The 23,741-nt window shown below is 31.9% G+C and overlaps 2 protein-coding genes across 7 annotated transcripts; one reads left to right on the forward strand and one right to left on the reverse strand.

Annotated features, from left to right (window-relative positions):
* Nucleotides 1-311: 311 nt before the first annotated feature.
* Nucleotides 312-10,281, forward strand: LOC8258624 (putative lysine-specific demethylase JMJ16). Of its 5 annotated transcripts, none has more exons than XM_015721058.3 (13): nt 312-496; nt 1,415-1,476; nt 2,938-3,257; nt 3,490-3,561; nt 3,783-3,860; nt 3,997-4,524; nt 4,633-4,857; nt 5,129-5,290; nt 5,746-6,114; nt 6,628-8,023; nt 8,127-8,230; nt 8,866-9,063; nt 9,484-10,281. In XM_015721058.3, exons 3-13 carry the CDS (start codon nt 2,943-2,945, stop codon nt 9,826-9,828), a joined length of 3,792 nt encoding a protein of 1,263 aa, XP_015576544.1. In that variant the 5' UTR covers nt 312-496; nt 1,415-1,476; nt 2,938-2,942; the 3' UTR covers nt 9,829-10,281. The 5 variants fall into 5 exon arrangements, with proteins under 5 accessions (XP_015576544.1, XP_048236061.1, XP_015576543.1 ...); XM_048380104.1 differs by lacking the exon at nt 312-496 and adding an exon at nt 831-849; XM_015721057.3 differs by lacking the exon at nt 312-496 and adding an exon at nt 894-1,024.
* A 4,059-nt stretch (nt 10,282-14,340) lies between these two features.
* LOC8258623 (protein LIGHT-DEPENDENT SHORT HYPOCOTYLS 1) lies at nt 14,341-18,776 on the reverse strand. 2 transcript variants are annotated; one of them, XM_048379869.1, is made up of 3 exons: nt 16,817-18,776; nt 16,625-16,699; nt 14,341-14,979 (listed from the first exon to the last, which is right to left on the reverse strand). In XM_048379869.1, the coding sequence occupies exon 1, from the start codon at nt 17,529-17,531 to the stop codon at nt 16,935-16,937; it is 597 nt and encodes a 198-aa protein (XP_048235826.1). In that variant the 5' UTR covers nt 17,532-18,776; the 3' UTR covers nt 14,341-14,979; nt 16,625-16,699; nt 16,817-16,934. The 2 variants fall into 2 exon arrangements, with proteins under 2 accessions (XP_048235826.1, XP_048235825.1); XM_048379868.1 differs by lacking the exon at nt 14,341-14,979 and having other exon boundaries at nt 16,474-16,699.
* Between the last annotated feature and the right edge of the window lie 4,965 nt (nt 18,777-23,741).

Below are 23,741 nucleotides of genomic sequence, written 5' to 3' on the forward strand. Positions count from 1 at the left end.
AATTTAAATCCATCAATATTGTTTTCAAATTTTAAATGTCATAATTATTTAATAATTAAATATAATTTTAAAATAATAATTATTTATTATAAATTATAAAAATAATAATATAATATTAATTTAAAATAAAATATTATTAATAAAAAATAAATATGATAAAATAGTTTTAAAATAAAATTGATACAATTAAATCAGCTATTCCGCTGCTGAAAAAATATCAGCTAAACAACTAAACCCAATTTACTTTTAGGCGGGCATGCACGAAAGAGGAAACTGCCTAACAATTTCACAGGGGGCGCCTGTTGATTTGCGAGGGTTTCTTTCTACAAGTCCGCACCATTACCCTCTTTTTCGCATTCCCGTCTCATCTCATCGTCCTTTCCTCACTTCCCTTTCTCTATTCATATCTCTCTCTCTCTCTCTCTTTCCTTTGCCCAACAGGAAAAAACACAAAAGGAAAATTGATAAATAGAAGAGTTGTTGAACTCTTCTCCAGGTAAGCTACCAAAATATCGCTAATTTCTCACGTCCTTTTCACTTTATTTCCAATATTAGATAAACATTTCTCACTTCTTAATTAACCTTTATTAATTCCTTATTATCTATTCGTATTCCCCACATTGCCCTTTCACTTAAATATTTATTTATTTTTCTCCTCATTTAATATTTCTAACATTCATCTGGCTTCATAAATACATATTTCCAAACTTACCCCAAAATTAGAAAAAAACAAGAAAAAGGGAAAAACCCCTTCTGTGTCTTGTTATTATTATTATTAAGACCACATGTCCTTATTAGTAATATTAATTTGCGATCATGAAAATAATAAAAATTATAACTGTACAAAAGGTACCAAAAATGAAATAAAAATTCATTGATTTCCTTTATGCATTCAAAAATTATTTTAGGTTTCTAGAATCATTTTTTTTTTTTCTGGATTAAAAAGATAATTGGATGTTTGAGAGATTGTTGTTTGAACATTAAGGTCAATAATTTTCTTCCAGATTTACCCTTATCCTCTCTTGTGAGTTGATTTTATTTTATTATTTTTATTTTTATTACAGATACCTAAATTTTTGTTGATATTGATTCTAGGGTTCGTTTATTCTTGATTTTTGTTTTCTGTTGTTGTTGATGATGTCTGAAAGGTCTTGTTTGTCATATTTGGATTTGTGAGTGCCCTTTTCAACAGCGATGTTTTTCTTTTTTCTTTTTAGCTCTAGGAAAAATTGGTTCTTACTTTCATCCCATCTGGTTTCTAGGGTTAGGATTAGGGCTAGATCTACCAATAATAGATTCAATTATTTCTAAGAAAAAGATTGAAAATAATTTTTTTTGGAAATTAGGTTTTCAACTTTTCTACTTCTATTAATTTTTTAATAATTTGGTTTGTTGCTTCAAACTATGGGTGCAGTGAAACTGGAGATTGAGCTATTTTCAGTGAACTGGAATTTACAGATTGTGGATCTAATACATGTAAGCTCTATTTTTGTCCTGACTTTATCTAATTTTATCATATGCTTTTCTGTAACTTAATTTTCTCTTTCTTAATGTTGTATTTGGTACCTTTGGATTTGTTAATAAATTTAGTTCTTAGGCTTTTGGTAACTGGTTGATGGATTTCATTTTAATGAGGATTTGCATTCTTTAAGATCATGGTAATTATGTATCTTCTCCTTGATGATGTGTTCTGGTTTAGGACGTTTGAAAACTGAAGTACTTCAGTTTTTTCTTATAATTTAATCATATTAATAAGGTTCAGAAAGCATAATGTATATTGTTTTCTTAGGTGCAAAATAACTTTGATTGCACAGTGGTACTATGATGCAAGTGTAACTGCTGTATGTTCTTTTCAACGATATAGTCATATTTTGATAATTTTTGTTTCTGTTTCTGTTTGTCTCAATTCTCTTGTTTCTTTCTGTTTTAAAATAAGATTAAGGCAAATGCTCACTGTGTGGTATTTGGACAAATATATAAAGATGTATAGATTCAAGGGATGGGGAGGGGAAGCATGACTTGAGCTCTCATTGTCTGCAGGGCCTGCATAAAGGATTGGAACCCAAACTGAACTGCTAGTTTAATGGCTAATACTAGATACATCCAGAATGATTATAACATATCTTTATTTCTTGTCGTCCTTAAGTTGAAAATTATTTGACAGGATAAAAATATTAGTTGGTGTTTGGCATGAATCCAGTGTGATTGACATGGGAAAATTGAACAAAATGAACTGTGAAAAGGGTGTTGGTACTCGGTCTCTTCAGTGGTTTTTGGTGCCACATTATAATTTTCCCCTTATCTTGTCTTTGTCAATTTCTATTGCTATTTAATATGTTAGAACAGATTGAATTGAGAATAGGACTTCATCTGTTAAACAGTTCGAAAACCTACTTGACATTATCATTTCTGAGAGGTTTGTCATTTGTATAAATAAAATGTTGGTTTTATGCTCGTTGAAAAGGTGATTGCATGTATTAAAGAGTGATGTTGAGGTTTTCTGGTTGAGAGATATTGAATTAGAATGGCTTTGTAATCTCAAGATATCACAATATGGTTATATGTCAACCAAGTTACAAAACGATGATTTAATGAATGCAATGAATCCACAATGCTTTGGTTGCATTATTATGTTTGGCATGGATGTTGTTTCATAAATTCTCTTGATAGTGGAGTAGGTTAAATATAGCAAGGACGTTGATGAAAACTGTTCCATAAAGTTCTTTAAAAATTAGTATCCATTTTCTTATGACATATTGCATGGATCAGATATATCATGGTAAATTATGTAGAAACTTTTCCTTTTGAGAAACTACATGTGGATGTTAATGCATGGATTCAGGCTTATATGATATTGGATATTTAAGCTGTTTATTTGTCTACAAGTGTGTAAAAATCTGAGTTGCAACTAATATTCTATTTTTATATGCATCACAGTATTGATGGGAACTGAACTAATGAGAGTTTGCATTAAGGAAGAAAGTGATGAAATTCCATCAGTTCCGCCTGGTTTTGAGTCATTTGCTGCTTTCACCTTAAAGAGGGTTCAAGATAGTGAAAATCATGAAAGCCAAAACATAGTTAGATTTTCATCTTCTTCAAGCGCTTCAGAATCACAGCCAGTTAAGATGGAAATGGAATCTGACATTGGCACTGTCACAAAAGCTACAAGGTCTCTTCGGCGTAGAGCTTGGATAAACTATGGTCAACTGGAAAATTGTTCAGGGGATGAATCTGATTCTGGGAAGCTTAATCAAGTTAGTTTTTAGTTTATTATATCATCTTTTTTTTTATTTTAAGAAAAAAATTAAATATGCAATCAATTTCTTAGTTTTGAAGCTATTACATTAGCTTTTCTTTTTTAAAGATATAGAATAAATTTCTAATTCATTTCCTGCACTTGGGCTCTAATTTTTGAAAGGACAAATGCTATCTTCATGTGTGGTTATTATGACTGGATATTGCCTTACATCCCATTTTGTATTACAGGATCTCACTCTAAGGTCTCATCTCCCTAAGGGGGTTATTCGTGGGTGTGCACAATGCATGAATTGTCAAAAGGTTATTCATTATCCACCTTTTTGCATACTTGTTTACCCTTTTTTTTAAATAGTCCAGCTATCACGCTTTAGCTTGATGTAATTGCTAACAGGCTTGCAACTTCCAGGGGTTGCAGATGATCTGAACCCTGTGCAACCTGATCTTATATTTTTTATATTTCTTTGTTTGGTTGTCCATTATTTTCCAATATTTAGCAAATGATAGTTGATTGCTCGGTATAGGTCACTGCAAGGTGGCATCCTGAATATGCTCGCAAGCCTGACCTTGAGGAGGCTCCTGTATTTTACCCAACTGAAGAGGTTAGTATTGTTTCTTGTAGTATATTGGTTGTCTGAATTTCAAAATATGTCCCTACTATCCTTTTTTTTAATTTGTAGATTTGAGATCTAGTTTGTAAGAATTAGGATTTCTGAATGGGTCAATAACCTTTTCTAGGAGTTTGAAGATACTATAAAATACATTGCTAGCATACGGCTGAAAGCTGAACCATATGGTATATGTCGCATTGTTCCTCCTCCTTCTTGGAAACCTCCCTGTCCTCTGAAGGAAAAATCTATATGGGAGGGTTCTAAGTTTGCTACTCGTGTTCAGAGGGTTGACAAACTGCAGAATCGAGATTCAATGAAAAAGATGTCAAGAATGAACAATCATACTAAGAAGAAAAGAAGAAGATGCATGAGAATGGCAGTAGATTGTGGGACAGATATTGGAAGTATCTCAGGGTGCATTGATGTTGGTGCTTGTGAGGCTGAGAGTTTTGGATTTGAACCTGGTCCGCAGTTTAGTCTGAACACATTTCAGAAATATGCTGATGATTTCAAGGCCCAGTACTTCACCAAGAATGATAGCATCACGAGTAAGGCAGTTAACACGGCATTCCTTCAGGAGAACTGGGAGCCAACAGTGGAGAATATTGAGGGTGAATATTGGCGGATTGTAGAGAAGGCGACCGAAGAAATCGAGGTATTTTCTGAAAGTTGATAAGTACGTTGTTTTTTCACAAAATCTTTTCCTCGCAAAATATGGTGCTAAGAACTAGAGTTTTGACTCATCTTTTTTTGTCTTCTATAGGTGCTTTATGGGGCTGATCTGGAAACTGGGGTTTTTGGCAGTGGGTTTCCAAAAACATCTGGTCAAGTTGGTTCTGATACCAATGAACGTTATGCAAAGTCTGGCTGGAACTTGAATAACTTTCCAAGGCTTCCTGGATCTGTTCTTTCTTATGAAAGTGGTGATATATCTGGTGTTTTGGTGCCATGGTTATATATTGGAATGTGTTTTTCATCCTTCTGCTGGGTAAGGTGTCTTTTATTTCCTAGCTTAAACCGAAAGTTTACTAAGATTCTCTATCAACTTGAATTTTTCAAACCTTTACTTGAATTTTCAAACCTTTAAGGTTTTGGGGCTACAACGTCCAAGTTTACTACTTATTACTCTTAATGCTAGATTAAAATAGGAATTGAATTTTTATTTAATTCAAGCAATTGGACCTTGAATTTATCTCTTCGTTCTGGATGCTGATGTTTATCAACTCTTTTGTTCCTTCACGCGGATATCATTGAGACAGCATGTTGAAGATCATCATTTGTATTCACTGAATTACATGCATTGGGGTGCTCCAAAAATATGGTATGGTGTGCCAGGCAAGGATGCTGTTAAATTAGAACAGGCTATGAGAAAGCATTTACCTGATCTTTTTGAAGAACAACCAGACTTGCTTCATAAGCTGGTTAGTAGAAACTTTCTGCTCTCTTACCACATTAGATTCACATGATATGAATGTTAGCCTACTTAGCTGTTATGCGGGCATGCTGCTTATTGGCTGTCATTTTGTTTCTGATATTTCCGTTGTCAATGATGATTTTGGCTAATTTGCCACTTGCTTCAGCTGCAGTGGCTCTCTCTGATATTCTTAGCTATAGATAGTTGAGAAAATTGATAATCTTTGTCTATTATCATGAAGTTAAAATTTTTGAAGTGACGGAGAACAGAATTTTCTCAAGATCCTCGTAAGTACTACTGGGTAAAGGTTAAGTAGTACTTCAAGATGACTGCGCATATTTTTTAATGTCTCCATAGATGATTCTAGGATAGCATAATTATTAGAAAAGTGTCTTTTATCTGAGCTGTTTGCACTTATAAATAACTTTGTACTTGTTCTCATCTTCTGATTTAAACATGTAGGTGACACAGCTTTCTCCTTCCATACTAAAATCTGAAGGGGTACCAGTCTATAGATGCAAACAAAATACTGGAGAGTTCGTTCTAACCTTTCCTCGAGCTTATCATTCGGGGTTTAATTGTGGCTTCAATTGTGCGGAGGCAGTAAATGTAGCCCCTGTCGACTGGCTTCCCCATGGACAGATTGCTATAGAGCTATACCGTGAGCAGGGAAGAAGAACTTCCATCTCCCATGATAAACTGTTGCTTGGGGCATCAAGGGAAGCAGTGAGAGCTCATTGGGAACTTAATTTACTGAAAAAGAACACTTCAAATAACTTAAGATGGAAAGATGTGTGTGGAAAGGATGGGATATTATCAAAAGCGCTCAAGGTACACTCTGCTCTTATTTCTTTTTTCTTTTGCTGATTGCCTTGCCTTTGCCATACTGGAATATTGCAATATGAAGTTTGTCTGGTTATTCATTAGAATTCTGGCTCTTTTTAAGTCAAATTATGATTTTACATACAATTTAGCAAGATGTATAGTACATATCTAATTATTTTACCAGATTAATATTGGAATCATTTGATGTTTTAAAGCTTGTATAGTATTGTGAATTATAAGTGTTGGATTTCAATTTGGTACCTGTTTCTTCTCAGAATGAGTAAGCGAATTGATGTTCATTCCAATAGAGGAATTAGAGTTTTTGGCAAATATATATATATATATATATATTGTGTTGTAGATGCTTGCTAGATAGAAACCCTGAAGTTTGAATATGCTGAAGCAGTTGCACTCTGGTGATAATGCTGACAATAAAGCATATATTATAAAAAAAAACATGCAAGTAAACTTTGTTGTTATTTCTATTCTTGGTTGACTTTGGGTTTCTGTCTTGTCTAGGAACGTGTGGAGATAGAGCGAGTAAGGAGAGAATTTCTTTGCAAATCTTCACAGGCATTGAAGATGGAGAGCAATTTTGATGCCACAAGTGAAAGAGAATGCATTTTTTGCCTTTTTGATTTGCACCTTTCTGCAGCTGGATGTCGTTGTTCCCCAGATAAGTATGCATGCTTGAATCATGCAAACCATATGTGTTCATGTGGTGGGAGCACCAAATTTTTCCTATTTCGTTATGACATCAGTGAATTAAATATCCTAGTTGAGGCATTGGAAGGAAAACTGAGTGCGGTGTACAGATGGGCACGACTAGATCTTGGACTGGCATTAACTTCTTACATCTCCAAAGACAACATGCAAGATTGTAAATTATCTTATTTGCCAGAAGTTAAAGCACTTGAAGAGGTGAGATCAAAATCATCAATTGATTTTCTCAAAGATTTTGAAAGTAAAGGAATCCCTAGGGAAATCACAATGACATCAAGTAAGACCATTAGTGAGACTGCTTCAGTAGAGAAAAAGACACTTACTGAAGCTGTAGCTTTGAGGGGCACAAAGGCATCATCTCTATCCAATAGTTCTTTTCAAGTAATTGAGGAGCAAAATCTTGATTTAAAGGTGCATAAAGCAGGATCCACCCATTTTCCTACCAAATTGACAACATCAATATGCCAGCTATCTCAAGCAGACACTTCCTATGCTGGAGATGTTAGTTTGGTGGAATGCAGAAGCAAAAAGCGTCCAATTTTGAATCATGATAATATTATTCTTCTTAGTGATGATGAAGGTGATGATTCAAAGGAATCAGTTGGAGAAACAGAAAAAGAATATTCTCTTGCAAAGCATTCAGAACTTTCTGACAAGCCGTCAAGTTCTAAAGATATTGCCTCTATGACTGATGCAGTGATTAGCAAAAATAATGCCATTTGTTCTCCTAATGAGCATAGGATCAATAGTTTATTTGTTCCTGTAAAATTGAAGGATGTCTGTCTTCAAGAAAGTGAAATAGTTCTGGAATCTAATGCAAATAGTTCTTGCCAATTAGGCTCTACAGCAGGATTTGGTAGGAACATTCAGGATTCCTCAAATATGAGAGAGACCAATAAGGATCGAAATATAGCAAATGCAGGATCTGAGCATGTACAACAGATAGGCAGTGCAAAGCCAAATGATGAGGATAAGATGGGAGCAGATGCCACCTCAAACTCAGTGGACAACTCAAGAGCTATGGCAGGTAGCCCATCTTGCTCACAGAATAATTTGGACCGGTATTTCCGCCAAAAGGGTCCACGCATTGCAAAGGTAGTGCGGAGGATTAATTGTAATGTTGAGCCTCTTGAATTTGGCGTTGTACTTTCTGGAAAGTTATGGAGTAACAGCCAGGCAATTTTTCCCAAAGGTGTGTTGCATGTATTTTTTTTATAGTTCAGAAAGTCCAAGAACCCTTCCACAGAAATATAGCAAGTCACCTATTTTAACAATATTTGTTCTGTTTGGTGCAGGATTTAGGAGCCGTGTTAGATATATAAGCGTTTTAGATCCAACAAATATGTGTTACTATGTATCGGAAATTCTGGATGCAGGACAAGATAGACCTCTGTTTATGGTATTTTCAAACTTTTTTGCTTTGAGCTGGATTTGTTAGTGTAGTGCAAATCAGATGATTATACTTTTGTTTTTAAGTTGTAATGTATGAAAAAAAGGTTATGCTTATTTCGATACTTTTGAGCCATAAAAAGCTCTTCGTTTAGAAGGCCTTTGAGTTTTATACCTATGCTTGAGGAGATTAAATATCTAAATAATGATATAGTGGTCAAGAATGGGCGTGCAGTGCATGCAAAAGATTCTGACAGCTGCTCTTAACAAACTAAATTCCATAGGGTCATCAACTGCTGAATTCTCTTTTTTACAAATTTGTGAATATGTCAATAGCGTCTGTGGGGGACGTATGTGTCAAGAATAAAATGAGCAGGTACGGGAAGCAGTTCATCAGCCGTCCTCAAGAGTTGAGGTGGAACTTCCCTTTGATTCTTTATAATCTATCATTAGGAAACGACACAAAGCAATTGAGCCTTGAGGGTAGTTTGTGATTGAGATTGTCAATATTTTCAGATGCAATGGAACAAGTAGTATAACTCCTAGCCTGAAGGATTGGTGTTGAATGATGTTTAAAATGTTAACGTGCACTGGAGTAGAAGCTGATATTGTATCACTAAATCAGTTGCATTCTAAATTTTTCAGGTTTCCTTGGAGCATTGTCCAAGTGAGGTGTTCATCAACATTTCGGCATCCAGATGCTGGGAAATGGTTAGAGATAGAGTGAATCAAGAGATTACAAAACATCATAAATTGGGAAGAATGAATCTGCCTCCACTGCAACCTCCTGGAAGCCTTGACGGCCTTGAAATGTTTGGGTTTTCTTCACCAGCAATTGTGCAGGTAAAGTGACGTGGGGGGACTACTTTTTCTTTGGTCTCTCAAGTCACATGCATTCTTCTCCTCTTTCTGGATATTAGATCTATATGCGCTGTAAGTGCTGCTTCTATAGTACACACATTATTAGATTATATTAGTACATTAAATTTGGTTTTAGTTGTGGTCTTTTGATGATCTGAGGTTGAATGCCTACCGGCTTAGCTTTGATGCGTCTCAAAAAGAATGAAAGATACTTTTGTCTTCCTCGCATACGGTTTTATCGCGATTACTCATTTCATCAAAGTTGCATTATCAATTCTGAATTGCGTTTTCTCTTTCCTTCTATTTCTGGTGTTTTTCTATAAAACATTTGTTACATGTTTTCTGACAAATGCTTTTGCACTGAGCGATCCTGTAAACCGTGTGTTCTGTTTCCCTAAGCAGGTGATAGAAGCATTGGATCGGAATCGAGTTTGTACAGATTATTGGGACTCGAGGCCCTATTCACGGCCTCAAGGTCAGATTCCACAACCTTCTCAACTCATCAAAGGAAATGGTGGATACTTCCATGGGATAAATGAGGAACAAAATAATGATGGAGGTAATTCTGGGAACCATTTATTACCTAATGCAGTTGATACGATTCTCAGAGGCCTATTCAAGAAGGCAAACCCAGAAGAACTGTACTCACTGAACCAAATTCTAAATGATGGCGGGCCAACAACGAGAGTTGATCGTGGCTTAATAACGAAACTTCTGAATGAGGAGATAAAGAGGCGTCCGAGATGATTCGATAAAAATCTGGTGGTTTCACGATGCTCTCTTGAGACTAAAAAAATCAGGCAGCCTTGCAATTTTTTTGACTGTAAATTCCAAATCCTCTTCTCTCGCCATGCACATACATCTCCATTCATTCTACCCAATTCTTTTACTTAAGAGATGACAACGAAAAGGAAAAAGAATTCTTTTTTTTTTTTTCTCCCATGTAATTCTTCTTCATAGTGGCCATTCATAACAAGGAAGAAGCTGGAAATTTTACTCCCAGTATTCAAGACATTTTGCCCACTACTACCCTCTAAACAGTCGGGACCCTCAGATGCTTAGGGAGTTTAGTTTATTCTGACGACATAATGTTTAACTTTCTAGAGACTAAGAAATCAATTTTAATTGTTTTGAACACTTTATTAGGATGTTATGGACTTTAGCTTGATTACGCCTATACTCATTTTACTTTTAACATCATATTTCTGTTATATTATGTTGGCTTGACAATGTCAAATTGTATCCATCACTCTTTCAACGCTTGTATGCTCTCTAAATAGTCAGGCGTGTCCCTGTCTCTAACAAGTGTGGAGGAGAGCACAAACTTAAAAGATTTGAAGAAACCCATTCAAGAAATATGTCAATGAGAAGTTTGTTTGATAAGTTTAATAATATTTTTTTTAATCTTTATAGAGAAATCTTTTTTATTTTATTTTATAGATAAACGGGTTAAAATTTATCTTTCTTGAAAACTGAGAGAATCATCCTGTTTGTGGCCAATATACTTTCTACACAATTCCTATATGTTACCTTTTAACTATATTAACAAAGTATAATGCAGTACCTAATTAGAGTATTTTCTTAGAAAAAAAAATGTTAGAAAATAATTGCATCAAGTTAAAATATTTAAATCTCTTAATTTATATGTAAAAAGGGCCTATGAAGTTGGGATTAATTTATAGAGTCCATAAAAAAATATTTAGCATAATATTTAACAAATAAAAATGAGTTGCACATGGAAATCAATATCATTATTATATTTAATGGCTACCCGATTTCTCCTGAAATATAGTTTCTGATTTGCTCCCCTAAATAGTATAGAATGCAAATCTCAATTCCTTTCTCCATCAAACACACAGCAAAGAGAAGTCCAAATAAATCCAAGGGCCTGTAAATTTCCACGTGGGGTGGAAATAACAAATAAACTCGTAAGACGAGGCAAAGAGTGAGTGGGGGGGAGGCGAGAATTGTCTGTTCCCGACATAGAGTACAGGTGTCCACGTGGGCGACTGAGAGAGGTGGGGACCAAAAGAGTGTGCACGTGTCAAGAGTTTGATAGACCGTAGATTGCGGGATCTTTTGTGGTACGGACATAAGTGCATTGGGGTCAGTGCTTTTGTATGCGTGACAAAAGACAAGATGGTTTTGGTGGTTGGGCTCTTTTTATTACTCCCTCACTCCTAATTTTAATCCTCTTATCTCTTCTGTATTTATATTAAGAAATTTAATATCCTTAATTTTTTTTTGTATTCTCTTTATTATATGTTTTGTTTTAAAAATATTATTACATCATATATATAAATTAATAAAAGATATCCTTAACCATTATTTACTATATTAACAATTATAAATATATGAACTGAATCTGGAAACAAATTAACAAAAATATTATCAGTATATATAAAATGTTACTTTTTATTGTAAAGAGCAACATTTATATTTACTTTTTATAATAAAATATGTAATATATATAAAAAAAAATCCTCCAACACGAATTAAATTTGGGATTTAATTGCTTAAGAATAGGGGACAGTTTGGTGTGTCACTTCCCATCTCTGCGGTATACAAAAACTAAAGAGCAGAAACACGCGACGCCCAGTGCGTATTACGTTGCACAGAGAATACATACATTCGATATTGTCCACGTATAATCATAAAATTGGTTTAATGGATCCACTAACCTAATCATGGTTTCGAAAAATGCGTTTAAATACTAGTTATAACAATTAATCACGTAATTAAATTCCTTATTACACTTTTAACAACAGAAAGAACATAAAGAAAGAGTTTAGAGATTAGCTTATTATTGTTATTTCACATTTGACCCTAGTGGGTAATAACATAGATAATTAGGGGGATGTAATATGTTGATAGCAGTATAAGAATCATTTATTTGGTGAGTAAGATGGTTGATTGTCAAAGGGGTGTTCGTCCCTTTGCTGTTGGGTTTGGGAACAGGATCCTTCTCACCACAGGAAACGTTTTAGCCCTTCTTCCTGCCTTCTTCCAATCATTCACCTTATGTAAAATTTTATTAATTAATTAAAATCCGTCTTATTTTGTATTCTGAATTACGTGTTTAATGATATTTTCTTATCTAATTTAAATATATATTTTCATCTATACATTAAACCGATAGATAATGAATACATCAAACTTTTTAGCCCTTTTTTTTCTTTGGTATTTATAATCATCAATTTCTTCAATTACATTAAAAAAAACTTGGTCAGGACCCATGTCGACCGATCTTTATGTTTCAATATTATTATTATTATTATTATAGATCACTATAACATAGCAAATGAATTTTGGCTTCATAGTAGTCTCTTTTTATTTTATGATCGAGATGAACATTTCTTCTGGTAATGTCTTTCTAAGAATTCAAGTGAGATAATACCTGCTCGGAGAATAAACAAATTTTTGGTTTGATATCACTCCATTTCGATGGACTGAAAAATTTCAATATATTTGTGATCATTATAATAAAAATCAAAGTTATCTATAAAATTAAATGTTTTTAGGAGTTATAATTTTGAGAAAGAGACAGTCCTTATTCGTAAAAACAAAAGGAAAGCAAAATCGCTTGATAGATGCAATATTTTATTTTATTTTTTACATTATCTTTCGTCTAAATCAATTTCATAAATTTTTATAAAATCTATTTGCAAATATATATATTTTATGTATTTATTTGAATTCTATTTTATTAATTTTTCACAATTTGATATAATCAAACTAAGTTCGATTCGATTTGTAAAATTATCAATTCAGTCTTTGTAAGATCATTTTTTATTATTATAATACTACCTTCAATTCAAATTATATTCTTTATTCTTTTGTTCATTTTTCTCTTTTATCTCTTCAACTCTAAATTAATTTTTAAATAACTATCCATTTGCTACGAATCACATTAAATAGAAAATTCATTTTCAAATAAAATATATTTTATATAAGATTTTAATTAGGGACCATTAAATTTACAAACGGTCTCCCTAATCTCAAATTTAATTTTTATCACCATCACAACACCCACCAAAAAAAGAAAAAGAAAAAAAAGTAACAATTATTACGTAGACGGCCAACTAAAAGAAATGAGCTCAATTAGCAAACAGTTTATCATATTTTTCTTTAGTTTGAGGTAATTAAATTAAGTATGGATCATGATCAAGAAATTTAATGGCAAGCACAGAAGAATTTTTAATTTTAGTAGTAAATTCGCAGAAACACATAGGGCTGCAACTATGCTGCACAAAATTATGATTCTGACTTAAACATTCTTAGACTGGGATATGTAATTTTTATAGCAATACAAATCTAATATCTTGCATATGGGTTTAGGAAGATCATCCTTCTGTAAACTAAATTGCATCGAAATTCTTAGTTAGTCTTCGTTTATGTTCCAATTTATATACCAAACTCAAAAAATAATTGACAGATATTTATTGAGTTTAAATAATAGGGCGTATGACAATCATTTAATGCAAAATATAAAATATTTACATATATGTGTCATTTTCCTATTTGTTGCGGTGTATACATCTCACCTAAATAAGGAATTTTTCATATTGTAAATATCTTGATCCTATAAATTTTTTAGTGCTTTGTACCGTAATAATTTCTTATACTCATCACTGCCCCAAAATTTCAGACAATTGAAGCGTTATTAGATAGTATTTCCCAATTTATGGAACACCAATTTTTGTTGAAGCTGCTTCAAAATCAGTGCAATTTGCAAACTCAAGAAACTTATTATCTAATATTTAATACAAAGCTACGAAATGGCAAAATATTAATGCTCTTAAGCCACATTGACCAAACTAACTAGTATTTTAATTGACTTAACAACTAAGTTTTTATCACTAATTAATAGAACAAGATGCTTTTCCATATCTACGCCTATTGTTTTTAACATATGTGCACTAATAATGACATTAAGCCGACTGGTTGTGGGAAAGAATTTCACCAAAACATGCCCTCATTAGACATTGTTCGTGTATTTGCCCTCACATGCCTGCTATATGCAATGGGTTACTATATACCTGATACTTACTTTAGATATCTGCAAGCATGGGTTTTTTCGATAATGCATTGATGCTAAAATTAAATAACAAGCATAAGTAAAGAGAGATCTTAGGCTAAAACTAGATTTCTCACATAATATATACATAATATATATATATATATATATATATATATATATATATATATATATATAGAATAAGACCGTAAGAAAGGTCAACTCCCAACTTTTGATCTAAACGAAATAAAAGATTTATTAAAAACTTTTACTCTTGGATAAGCACTCCAAGACATAATATGTAGTCTCGGTACCGATCTTAGGCCAAAGGAATTCTAATGATAATGAAAAATTTTTGATATCACGTTACTAGAATCTAGACTAGATACACATTTCTAATCTACTAGACACTTACAATAGAATTGCGGATACAGCTACGCCAGGAAAAAAGAAAAAAATAAAAGAGAATATATATTTCTCTTTCTTAATTATCACTCTCGACGGACATGTATAAACTTCTCAATCTCACATTTGGAAAAGATACTTTTCATTGAGTAAACAGTTATGTTGTTAATTTGAGTTCAGATCACTAACTTGACATCGAAAAGCCTATTGAACATAAAGTCTGTTGGCTCCTCTGACCCTTGCTCTTAGTATTTTACAGTGTTTGTGGATTGGAATCTCAGCCTAGCCTGAATCGAAACCATCACACACACACATATATATAAACTCTTGCTATATGCTGTTACTGTATATCTGATTTTTAAATTCCTTAGTGTCTATCAGCAAAGAATCAACTTGAGGGTCAAGCAGCGTGCCAAATAAATGAAGAGAAAACAAAGCTCAAGCAATTGAGTCAGGTGCAAATGATATCCACGAATCTACAATTTCAATGTGAAAAAAAAAGAAATTACAAAGGAGAGACAATAAACAAGGCTATACAATAGCAAAAGAGAAAAGAAAGAAGATGTAATGAGTTTCTGATCACACACGTGATAGTTTCTAGCTACAAAAAAGTCAAGCACAACTAGTTATACTGCTAAAGGATTTATCCTTATGCGATCAACATTTCTGATCTAAATAAAAATGTTAATTACAAGGATATATATATATTTAAAAAAATATTAAGAAATGAACGCATGTTTAAATTGAACTAATCGTATAGCAATCATGCTTCTCTATTTATTAATAAAAAAATTTACCAATGTTATTATACGATTAGGTCTATCTATAAACAAAGCAGTAGACAGTCAAACATGAACTGGGTGACCCTATATTTTATTGTGAAGCAATCAGACTAAGCACCTAAACAAGAGAACTACAAGGGCAAAAGAAACCCTAAAGCAGCTGGAGTAAAATATGCAAATAATTAACACAATGGTATGGCGTAAAGGGAATTCAAACTCTAATCTGACTAATAAAGTATTTAACTTTGACAATTAGCTGCAATGAGATTTGATCCAATAGTAATATATATGCCGCCAAGATTTAATCAAGATCAAGAAGAAAACATCATAGTAGCTAACATCACTTAAATTATATCAGCAGTCTCTACAAAGCACACACCTAAGTCCTCCCCACTTAAAATTATAAAGAGCATCTCTCCTCAGTATTCTTTCAAAGAATATTATAGTAGCGAGTCTTGCAAAGGTGTGACCCTAAATCATATACTTCCAAAAAGACAATCCAGCATGAACAAAACAAACCATTAAAAAGAAATAATAATAATAATAATAAAGAAGAGAAAAAGGAAACCATATCGTTAATCAAGTTTAAATGTCTGTCGGTCCAGTTGGATTATAAAAATAGCCACCCAAATTCTCAAAAAATACATTTCTTTATGCTAGCCTTTGCATATGCAATTCTTTTAAGTATAGTTTGTAGCATGTGTGTTTTTGGCTGGCATCAATATTAGAAGGGCTAAATCTAAGTTTTTGTCTTTTTGCCTAAATTTAGAGTCCTTCACATTATCTTTAAATGGATACCTAACCGACTTCACTGTTTATAGGCTCGTGAACTTCCACCACCTCTCGAAATGTTGCATCTTTCAGAAGGAATATTTCACATTCTAGGTTAGATCTTTGGAAATTTTCAAATAAAGAGAAAGGCACCTCAATTTGCCTAAGCTAGAGATTGGTGTCTACTATAATATATTATTATATAAAGAACTGACACTAATTGTCTACTACTCATCATATACTTCTCCATTCAAATAAATGAACTGTAACATCATGAGCAACTACAATGTGCCAATCATTTAGGATATCTTCTTGACAAGTGAATTTTCATTTATCAGTTTTATTTTAATTTTTTGGACAGAACAAATAACATTCGTTTCCAACTGCACACAGAAGCAAGATTATGAAGAGGATAAATAAGAGCTAACAAGGCACTTAAAAGATTTCGTGTGCTAGTAGTACAAATCCATTCATGATCACAGGTATATATGTAGCATAACTTGCCATCATCATCATTTCTGCTACTATCACTGATAGAATTTCACTATTACTACAACTACTTACTTACTTGGTACTAGCTCATTACCAGGCCGCTTGTCCCTTAAATAGTAGTTCCAATGGTACCCACAAATCTAAGCGTATGCTTGTAGAAAGCAAAGCAAAGTTCATCATCATATAACCATCTCTTTATAAGCTTAAAAAAAAAAAAAAACCCAAACAAATAAAATAAAAATAAAAAGAACAGGCAAAATAAATATACCCATATGGATAAAGCTGCTAGCTGCTGAAATGAGATGAGCCCACAAACTTATATTATATATATTGCTTCTCCAATGCAAATCTTCTTCCATGTCTATATTGATTTAACTCTTTCTTTTCTAGCCTGCAACTGAATCAGGAGGTGGTGGTGCTGCTGGTGGCACTGGTGTTGATGTTGTCTTTGGTTTAGGCCTTTTTCTTTTCTTTTCATAACTAACACCTCTTGCTTTTGCTTGAAAATCTCTGACTTCCCTTAAATATATCCTTACAGCTCTTGCACCAAACGGGTTCCCTTCAGGTCTGCCTCCATGTTCTTCATAAGCTGCTCTGAGTCGTCCAATGAGTGCATCAAGGCTGCCCCATGCTTGGCGAAGAGGACACGGACAGGGTGCTGGTGGATTAGGGATCCCGAAGAATGGACAAGTTTGGTTATGAACTTTGGTCTTGCCAAATTGATCAAGATACCTAAGGAATTCAAGAACATGAGCACCACTGCACATGGGGAGTGAAAGAGGTGGCCTGTGATTCCTTAGATATTGGCAGAAAGTGTTCCAGTCCCTTCTCTTCTGGTTCTCATACCTGCTTGGAGTTGAAGCTGGAGATGTGGTGGTTGTTGGTGAGGTGATGGCGTTGGTGGCGGTGTTGGTGGTGATTGTACCTCCACCCATTATTGGGCTTGAAAAAGTGGGGTTTGCTGAAGAGGAAGCTAAATCCATGTAAAATAAATATGACAAAAAGAAAAGTGCTGGGATTAGGGTTTTCTTTCTTTCTTTTATCAGGATCTTGCTCAAAAAAATGATCTTGCTCTAAGGTTGTTCTGCTTCTTGTGATGCTCTTCTTCTTAGCAAACAGTTTTTCTTTTCTCCCTTTGTTTCTTGATTTGTAAGAGAAGATGAATCAATCAAGAACCCTAGTAAAGAAAGAGAAGAAGAAAGTAGAGATAACACAGAGGCAGTTTCGTGATTTCCAGTTAGGGAGCAGGGATAATACTGTATTCTCCTCGAACGGAAAAGAGCGAAACCTTTGTAGTTATACTCTTTGCCACTGTAAAAGCAATGGGTATTTCTGTCTTGAGGATTTGATATGTAATGAAACACAAAAATAGCCAAAAAAGGGATCAGCGAGGAAGAATTTGCATGGCATATCATTCAAAGAGGGGGGGAGCTTTTGAAATTGATGGTGTTAAAGAAGAGAAATAAAAATCCTGAAGGGAAATAACAAAAGATTCTCTCTAAAGGAAGAGAGTGGCTTAGCAGTCTGCAAGAAATCTTGAAAAGACTGCAGTTATTGGTGGATGATTTCTGAAATATGCTTAAAGAGAAGATCAGATCATCAGATTTTCTTTCCAGGAAAAGAGCAAGCAACTCAAGTTAACACTGTAGATAAAGTTAGAAAAAGGGACTGGAATAAATTGAGTGAGAGAAGGAGAGAGAGAGAGAGATAGTCAAGTAGCCTCATTGGCTAAGAAAATCCCCACTACTAGTAGTAGTAGCAGTAGTAACAGTAGCAGTAGGAGTGGCAGTCTCTCTCTCCTGAGATAATAAGTTAAACAGGACAAGAAAGTGTTTTGTTTTGCTATAATAGGACAGGTTTGGCAGTGATGAGCAGGAAAATTGATTGTGACCCAATAGCCACAAAACGCAAAATATGCTGTCATTACTCACTGCTATTCTTTCTATCTTTTTAAGCGCGTCCTTTACACACACTCCTCCCCTCTTAAAAGAAGAAAGGCAAAAAAAAAAAAAAAAAAGGATTTTTGATAGCTACATTACATTCATTTCTTAAGGAACCTTCATGGCAATTGCTTATTTGCTCGCATCCAAAAACCCTGTACGTACCCTCCTTTGCTAGCTTCTCCTTCTTCTTCTTCATTAACTCATTTCCTTTTCTTTTTTATATGAGTGTTAATGCTTACGGCTCCACTTATTAATCTCTACTTCAATTCAGCTCTCTTAATAATTTTCTTGATTATGATTATACTAGCTGTAGCTTACCCCATCTTCTTATGTTTATATTTCATCCACTCTATATATTTCAAGAAAACTGGCATTCTCTCTATCACGATGGATATATTTATTCTGTTGCATTATATTTGAGTGATATGATCATAAAGAATGTGGTGTTCATTATTATATAACAATTTCAATTGCGCACCAACTATAAATTTACTCAGTAGCATAAGAAAACCTTATACTACAATCACTTTCTGCACTGTACAAATTTGATTGGAAACACAGAGTCAGTGTATCAGCATAAGCACAGCGCCCAACTTGCTCTATTATTATTATTATGGGTATTTTGACAAAAAGAACTCCCCCCAAATAAAAAGAAAAGAAAAAGGTGAGTCTTCTTTGCTTCTTTTCTTTTTGTATTACTATTGTTTGACCCTCGTCCATACGTAGGGTAAAATTGCAGTAACTAAAGATTCTTAATCTGCAATATCAGTTTACAAAAAGAGAACAAACATGATTACCTTCGTACTCCAACTGAGTTAATTTGACTCCAGACCATCCCCATTCGTAATGAAGAATATATGCATATATTTTTAAAAAATAAATATAAAAAATCTTAGTGCAATTTCGTAGATGCCCTACATTGTACCTAATTTGTGGACGAAGAGAATGGATATAAAGAAAGAAAATAGAAATCAGATACCTTCAGTTCTGTTACCATTCGCCTCCCTTTCAGAATTAGCCCTGATCTTGTCTCATTTATGAATTTTTATAATGCAACGAAATCATTTTACAAGAGAATGAAGAAATGTTATTACATAATTTTGTAGGAAAATTATGTAATTTAATACCCTTTTACCTAAATTTTGTATTTCGTACATGACTGTAATTTTTATATATTAATTATTTAGTCTGCTTACTGTTTTGTAATTTGTACTATTTAAGATGTTAAAAGAAAACTGCACAAAAAAGTTTACATAAATAGTGCATTTTTACATATTTTTTTATAGCTTTAGGAAGTGATTAAGTACTAAAGCTAATGTGCATCATTTTTTTAATGAGATTATATAACTTTTAGTATTAAAATTGTAACGTCAAAGTTACACAAAGATTACTATATTTCATTAAAATATTTGCATAACTTAGAGCCTTATTGTACTAATTTTACTAATAATTATGTTATTTTGGAAAAGACTTTTATATCTTTAAGATTAATATATGTAATTTGCAACACTGAATTGTATAAGGAAAAAAAATACGAAAATATATAAAAGAAAAAGACATTATGAAATGATATTAAATTTATCTGAGTATTTAATTTTTATTTCTAAAATACTTTAAATAAATTCAATAAAAAAGGTCTATTAACTTTATACATTTTTAGAGGAAACTTTCCATTAATCCTGTACCCAAAAAAAGTGTACATGAAGGAATCTGAAAAGAAAAAAAATGCTTATGTCTATGTTACAAATAATAAATATATATTAATACTGTGTCGTTTCTGTTCAAAAGAAAATCCCAAAATTTATCTATATTTTTTCTCAGTTGCCTCTCCCTTTTTCCCATTTCCTTTTGGAGAGACAGTAATGGTTTGACTTGCCAGATATGCGGTTGAGGAATAAAACCCTAACTCAACTCAATATTAGACAGATTTTGATTTCTTTATATTATCTTCAACATGAATTATTATTTTATTTTTATAGTCGAAATTTCTTAAATTTAAATTTCAAAAATAATAAATATTTATTAAGAATAAATCTCAATTATTAATTATGAATTTCTATGGTCAATATTATGCATACACAAGCTATCATATTAACAATAGAATATTGGTATTATTTACATATTTCATACAGTTTTCTTTTTTAGAAAAAGACATGTAAATATGTTTTAGATAAAGTGGATGAAAAAATGGTTAAAATTATTCAAAATTTAAATTGAAATCCTCTCAATCCAACGGCTATATAGCTATTATAAATACAATATTGTGAAGGCATCCTAAAAGTCATAGCATCCCAATAATTGAATCTTTGAAGGGCCAATTATTGCACAAATCTCGATTAGTTCATACTTTATGATGACTGTAATTTCACTATCAGATTACGCACCCAGAAATTATCTTTTTAATTAAACCCCGAACCTTATTTTCCCGATTTAATTTTGTTAAGAATGGACTTTTAAATTATGTGAACAAATTCATCATTGTTTTTCTTAATAGGAAATCTGTGATATTTATTTATTTATTTTTTACTTTTGTTTTCTATAAATCGATCCATCTATATTTCTTACCCTGCTTAGGTTTAAAATCTTGATATCAAAATCTCAATCTCTCATGTGTTTCCTTTTGGAGAAAATGTTAAGCTTTTAATTAGTATTACTATACAGTTTCTTTTAAGTGTTTTAAAAGTATAGGGATATGATTGATAATAGTTAAATGGAGATTTTTGATATATATATACATTGGATTAATTACTAGGCTATTAATTAGGGAAAAGAATTACAAAATCTGGATCAAGTGTGCCATTTAAGAAACTTTTTTTTATAAAGTCACTTAAGACACTTAGTAGTGTTAGATTTAAAGATTTAGTGTAATCATAGTCGTTTTTCATTCTAGATTCAATTCATTTGATAATTTTTAAAATCAGCAATTAGTAGTTGATTTAATTATAATATGTTGTTGTATTTATTAACTTTGTGCATTTTATTATGAGTTGATAGCTAATTTGATTATTTTATTTATCTCGATAATATTATCCTTTTTAAAAATAATATGAAAATAACTTATTTTAAGTTGAATTCATATAATTAGTTTTTTTTTTATAATTTATAATAAATTTATAATTAAAAGTTAAATAATTATGATATTTATAATTATAAAATTTGAAATCATAAATTGTTTTGTTAGTAAAATTAAAATTAAAATTTCTACTTTTAATATACTATAAAAATATCTTTAATAATAATACAATTGAAACAAATAAAATTAGTTATAGCATTTTCTATTACTATAAGCTATTTTGTATCATAAAAATAGTATTAAAAAGTAAAAATATATTTAAAAATAAATTATATTGTAAATATTATTTAACATATTGACAATAATAATTGACAAAATTTAATTAAATAACTTATATTATCGACAATAATATTTAATATTAAATGATTTAATTTATTAATTAACAACTATTAACTATCAACCATCAATTATCAAATTGTTTTAATCATCTGAATCAAATGGCTATCTTTCATTTAATGTGTAAGGGTGGAGGAGACAAATTATACAAAGGGATGATAGAAATCAACCATCACATTATAGGTGGGGAAAAAGGAAAAAGGAACCCAAAAATAGAAACAGGGGTGGTGTCATTTCAATCTTGAACAAGTTAGGTTTTGACTCATTTATGAACCAGGACCAATCACTTCAAAAAAGGGCATCAAAAGGGCTTTTAATATATATATATATATATATATATATATATATATATATATATATATATATATATATATATATAACATAAACAATTGCCTTGGGAATATTACAGAACACTATTACTGAACCAGTCTTTGAAACCAATTTTAAGCAGGTATTATTATTGCTTCCATTCATTCACAACAATTACTATTGTAACGTGTATGCTGTGATGTAGGGTTCAAGAGTGTTTTTTTATTTATTTATTTAATTATTTTTGTTCCTTTTAAAAAGTGTCCGAAAATTGGATGTATCATACAATTAAAATAACCAAATTAAATTGCTTCCGACTGAATGTCTTTATTTATGCAATTTCATTTGATTTTTTTATCAAAGAAAAAGTGAATTGGTTATTTTAATACTAACTCGAAAACATTATTGCACCAATTAAGTGTAAACAGGTTTATCCATTGAGTACAGAGATCAAGGATTAGGCAAAGGAAGCCTACAACATTAGATAGACTTCCACTTAGAGTATGATTAATAAGAAAAATGGACTCCCTGCATTTGGAATCTCAGACCTGTTGCATTATTTCCAAGAGACAAGGTCTAAGGTCCCTCTTTACAACCCTAATTCTTTTTATTTTTTTTTTAAAAAAGGAACTGCCAAAATCAAGTAAATGGGTTTTATTAATTTCGATAATAATTCTAATTAGAGTAAATTTTTAGTACTAAAAATGGAAAATATGGAAAGTGGAAGAATATTACTACGTGGGGGCAGTTTGTTTCATGTTTAGGGAACAGAATGATTCAGGTTATATTAGATTTTTTACGCAATTGTTCCCCTCACCTCCAACCATCAAAAGTTAAAAAATAAAAATGCAGTAACCCATAAACGAAAAAAGTAAGTGTCATGAAGAAAAAGAGAGAGAGAGAGAGAGATTATTTTCTATTGCATCTATAATTTAATTTCAATAATAAGAATTTTATTTTATTACTGCAATCTGTAATAATATATAAATAAAAAGTAAAAGTATGACTAATTTAGTTTGTAATGTTTTCCTATTGAATGAAAAATAATTAAAATTTCTATCAATCAAAAGGGACGTTTCAATTGATTACTTTAACCTCTTAAATAAATATTGTAAATTACTTTTTGCTCTATTTCGATGCGCAATTTGATTCATTCATTAATTCTCCTATTTTAAAGTGTTAATATTTTAAAAAATCATTTTTATCTAGACATCTTATTTTTACCGTTAGTATCCACTTTTTATATTTTTACATTATAATTTTGACGTAATCTCTAGGCATGAAAATGTCAATCTGTATGTTACATATTGTAATTTATGGTTGTATTCAGTATAATACTTAAATGTAAATTTGTTTTCTTTTTCTTCCCTTTGTTATATATAAAAAGAAGAAGAAGAATTTCTGTCTATTTGTTAGAATTCATGCTATTGAAGCAGTATAATAAACCACCCATTTTACATATCATCAGCAATTACTTGAACCAGAAAATATAATAACTTTAGAATTGATCTGCTGTAGTATTTCTAGAATTA

Source organism: Ricinus communis, chromosome 10, assembly GCF_019578655.1.
Source record: "Ricinus communis isolate WT05 ecotype wild-type chromosome 10, ASM1957865v1, whole genome shotgun sequence".
Lineage (NCBI taxonomy): Eukaryota > Viridiplantae > Streptophyta > Magnoliopsida > Malpighiales > Euphorbiaceae > Ricinus > Ricinus communis.

Bases quoted from the DNA above. Each gene is read 5' to 3' on its own strand.
- LOC8258623 (XM_048379869.1), bottom strand. From the start codon at position 17,531: ATGGATTTAGCTTCCTCTTCAGCAAACCCCACTTTTTCAAGCCCAATA.
- LOC8258624 (XM_015721058.3), top strand. From the start codon at position 2,943: ATGGGAACTGAACTAATGAGAGTTTGCATTAAGGAAGAAAGTGATGAA. The intron at 3,258-3,489 runs GTTAGTTTTTAG...TTTGTATTACAG, and splicing joins ATTCTGGGAAGCTTAATCAA to GATCTCACTCTAAGGTCTCA. The intron at 3,562-3,782 runs GTTATTCATTAT...TGCTCGGTATAG, and splicing joins AATGCATGAATTGTCAAAAG to GTCACTGCAAGGTGGCATCC.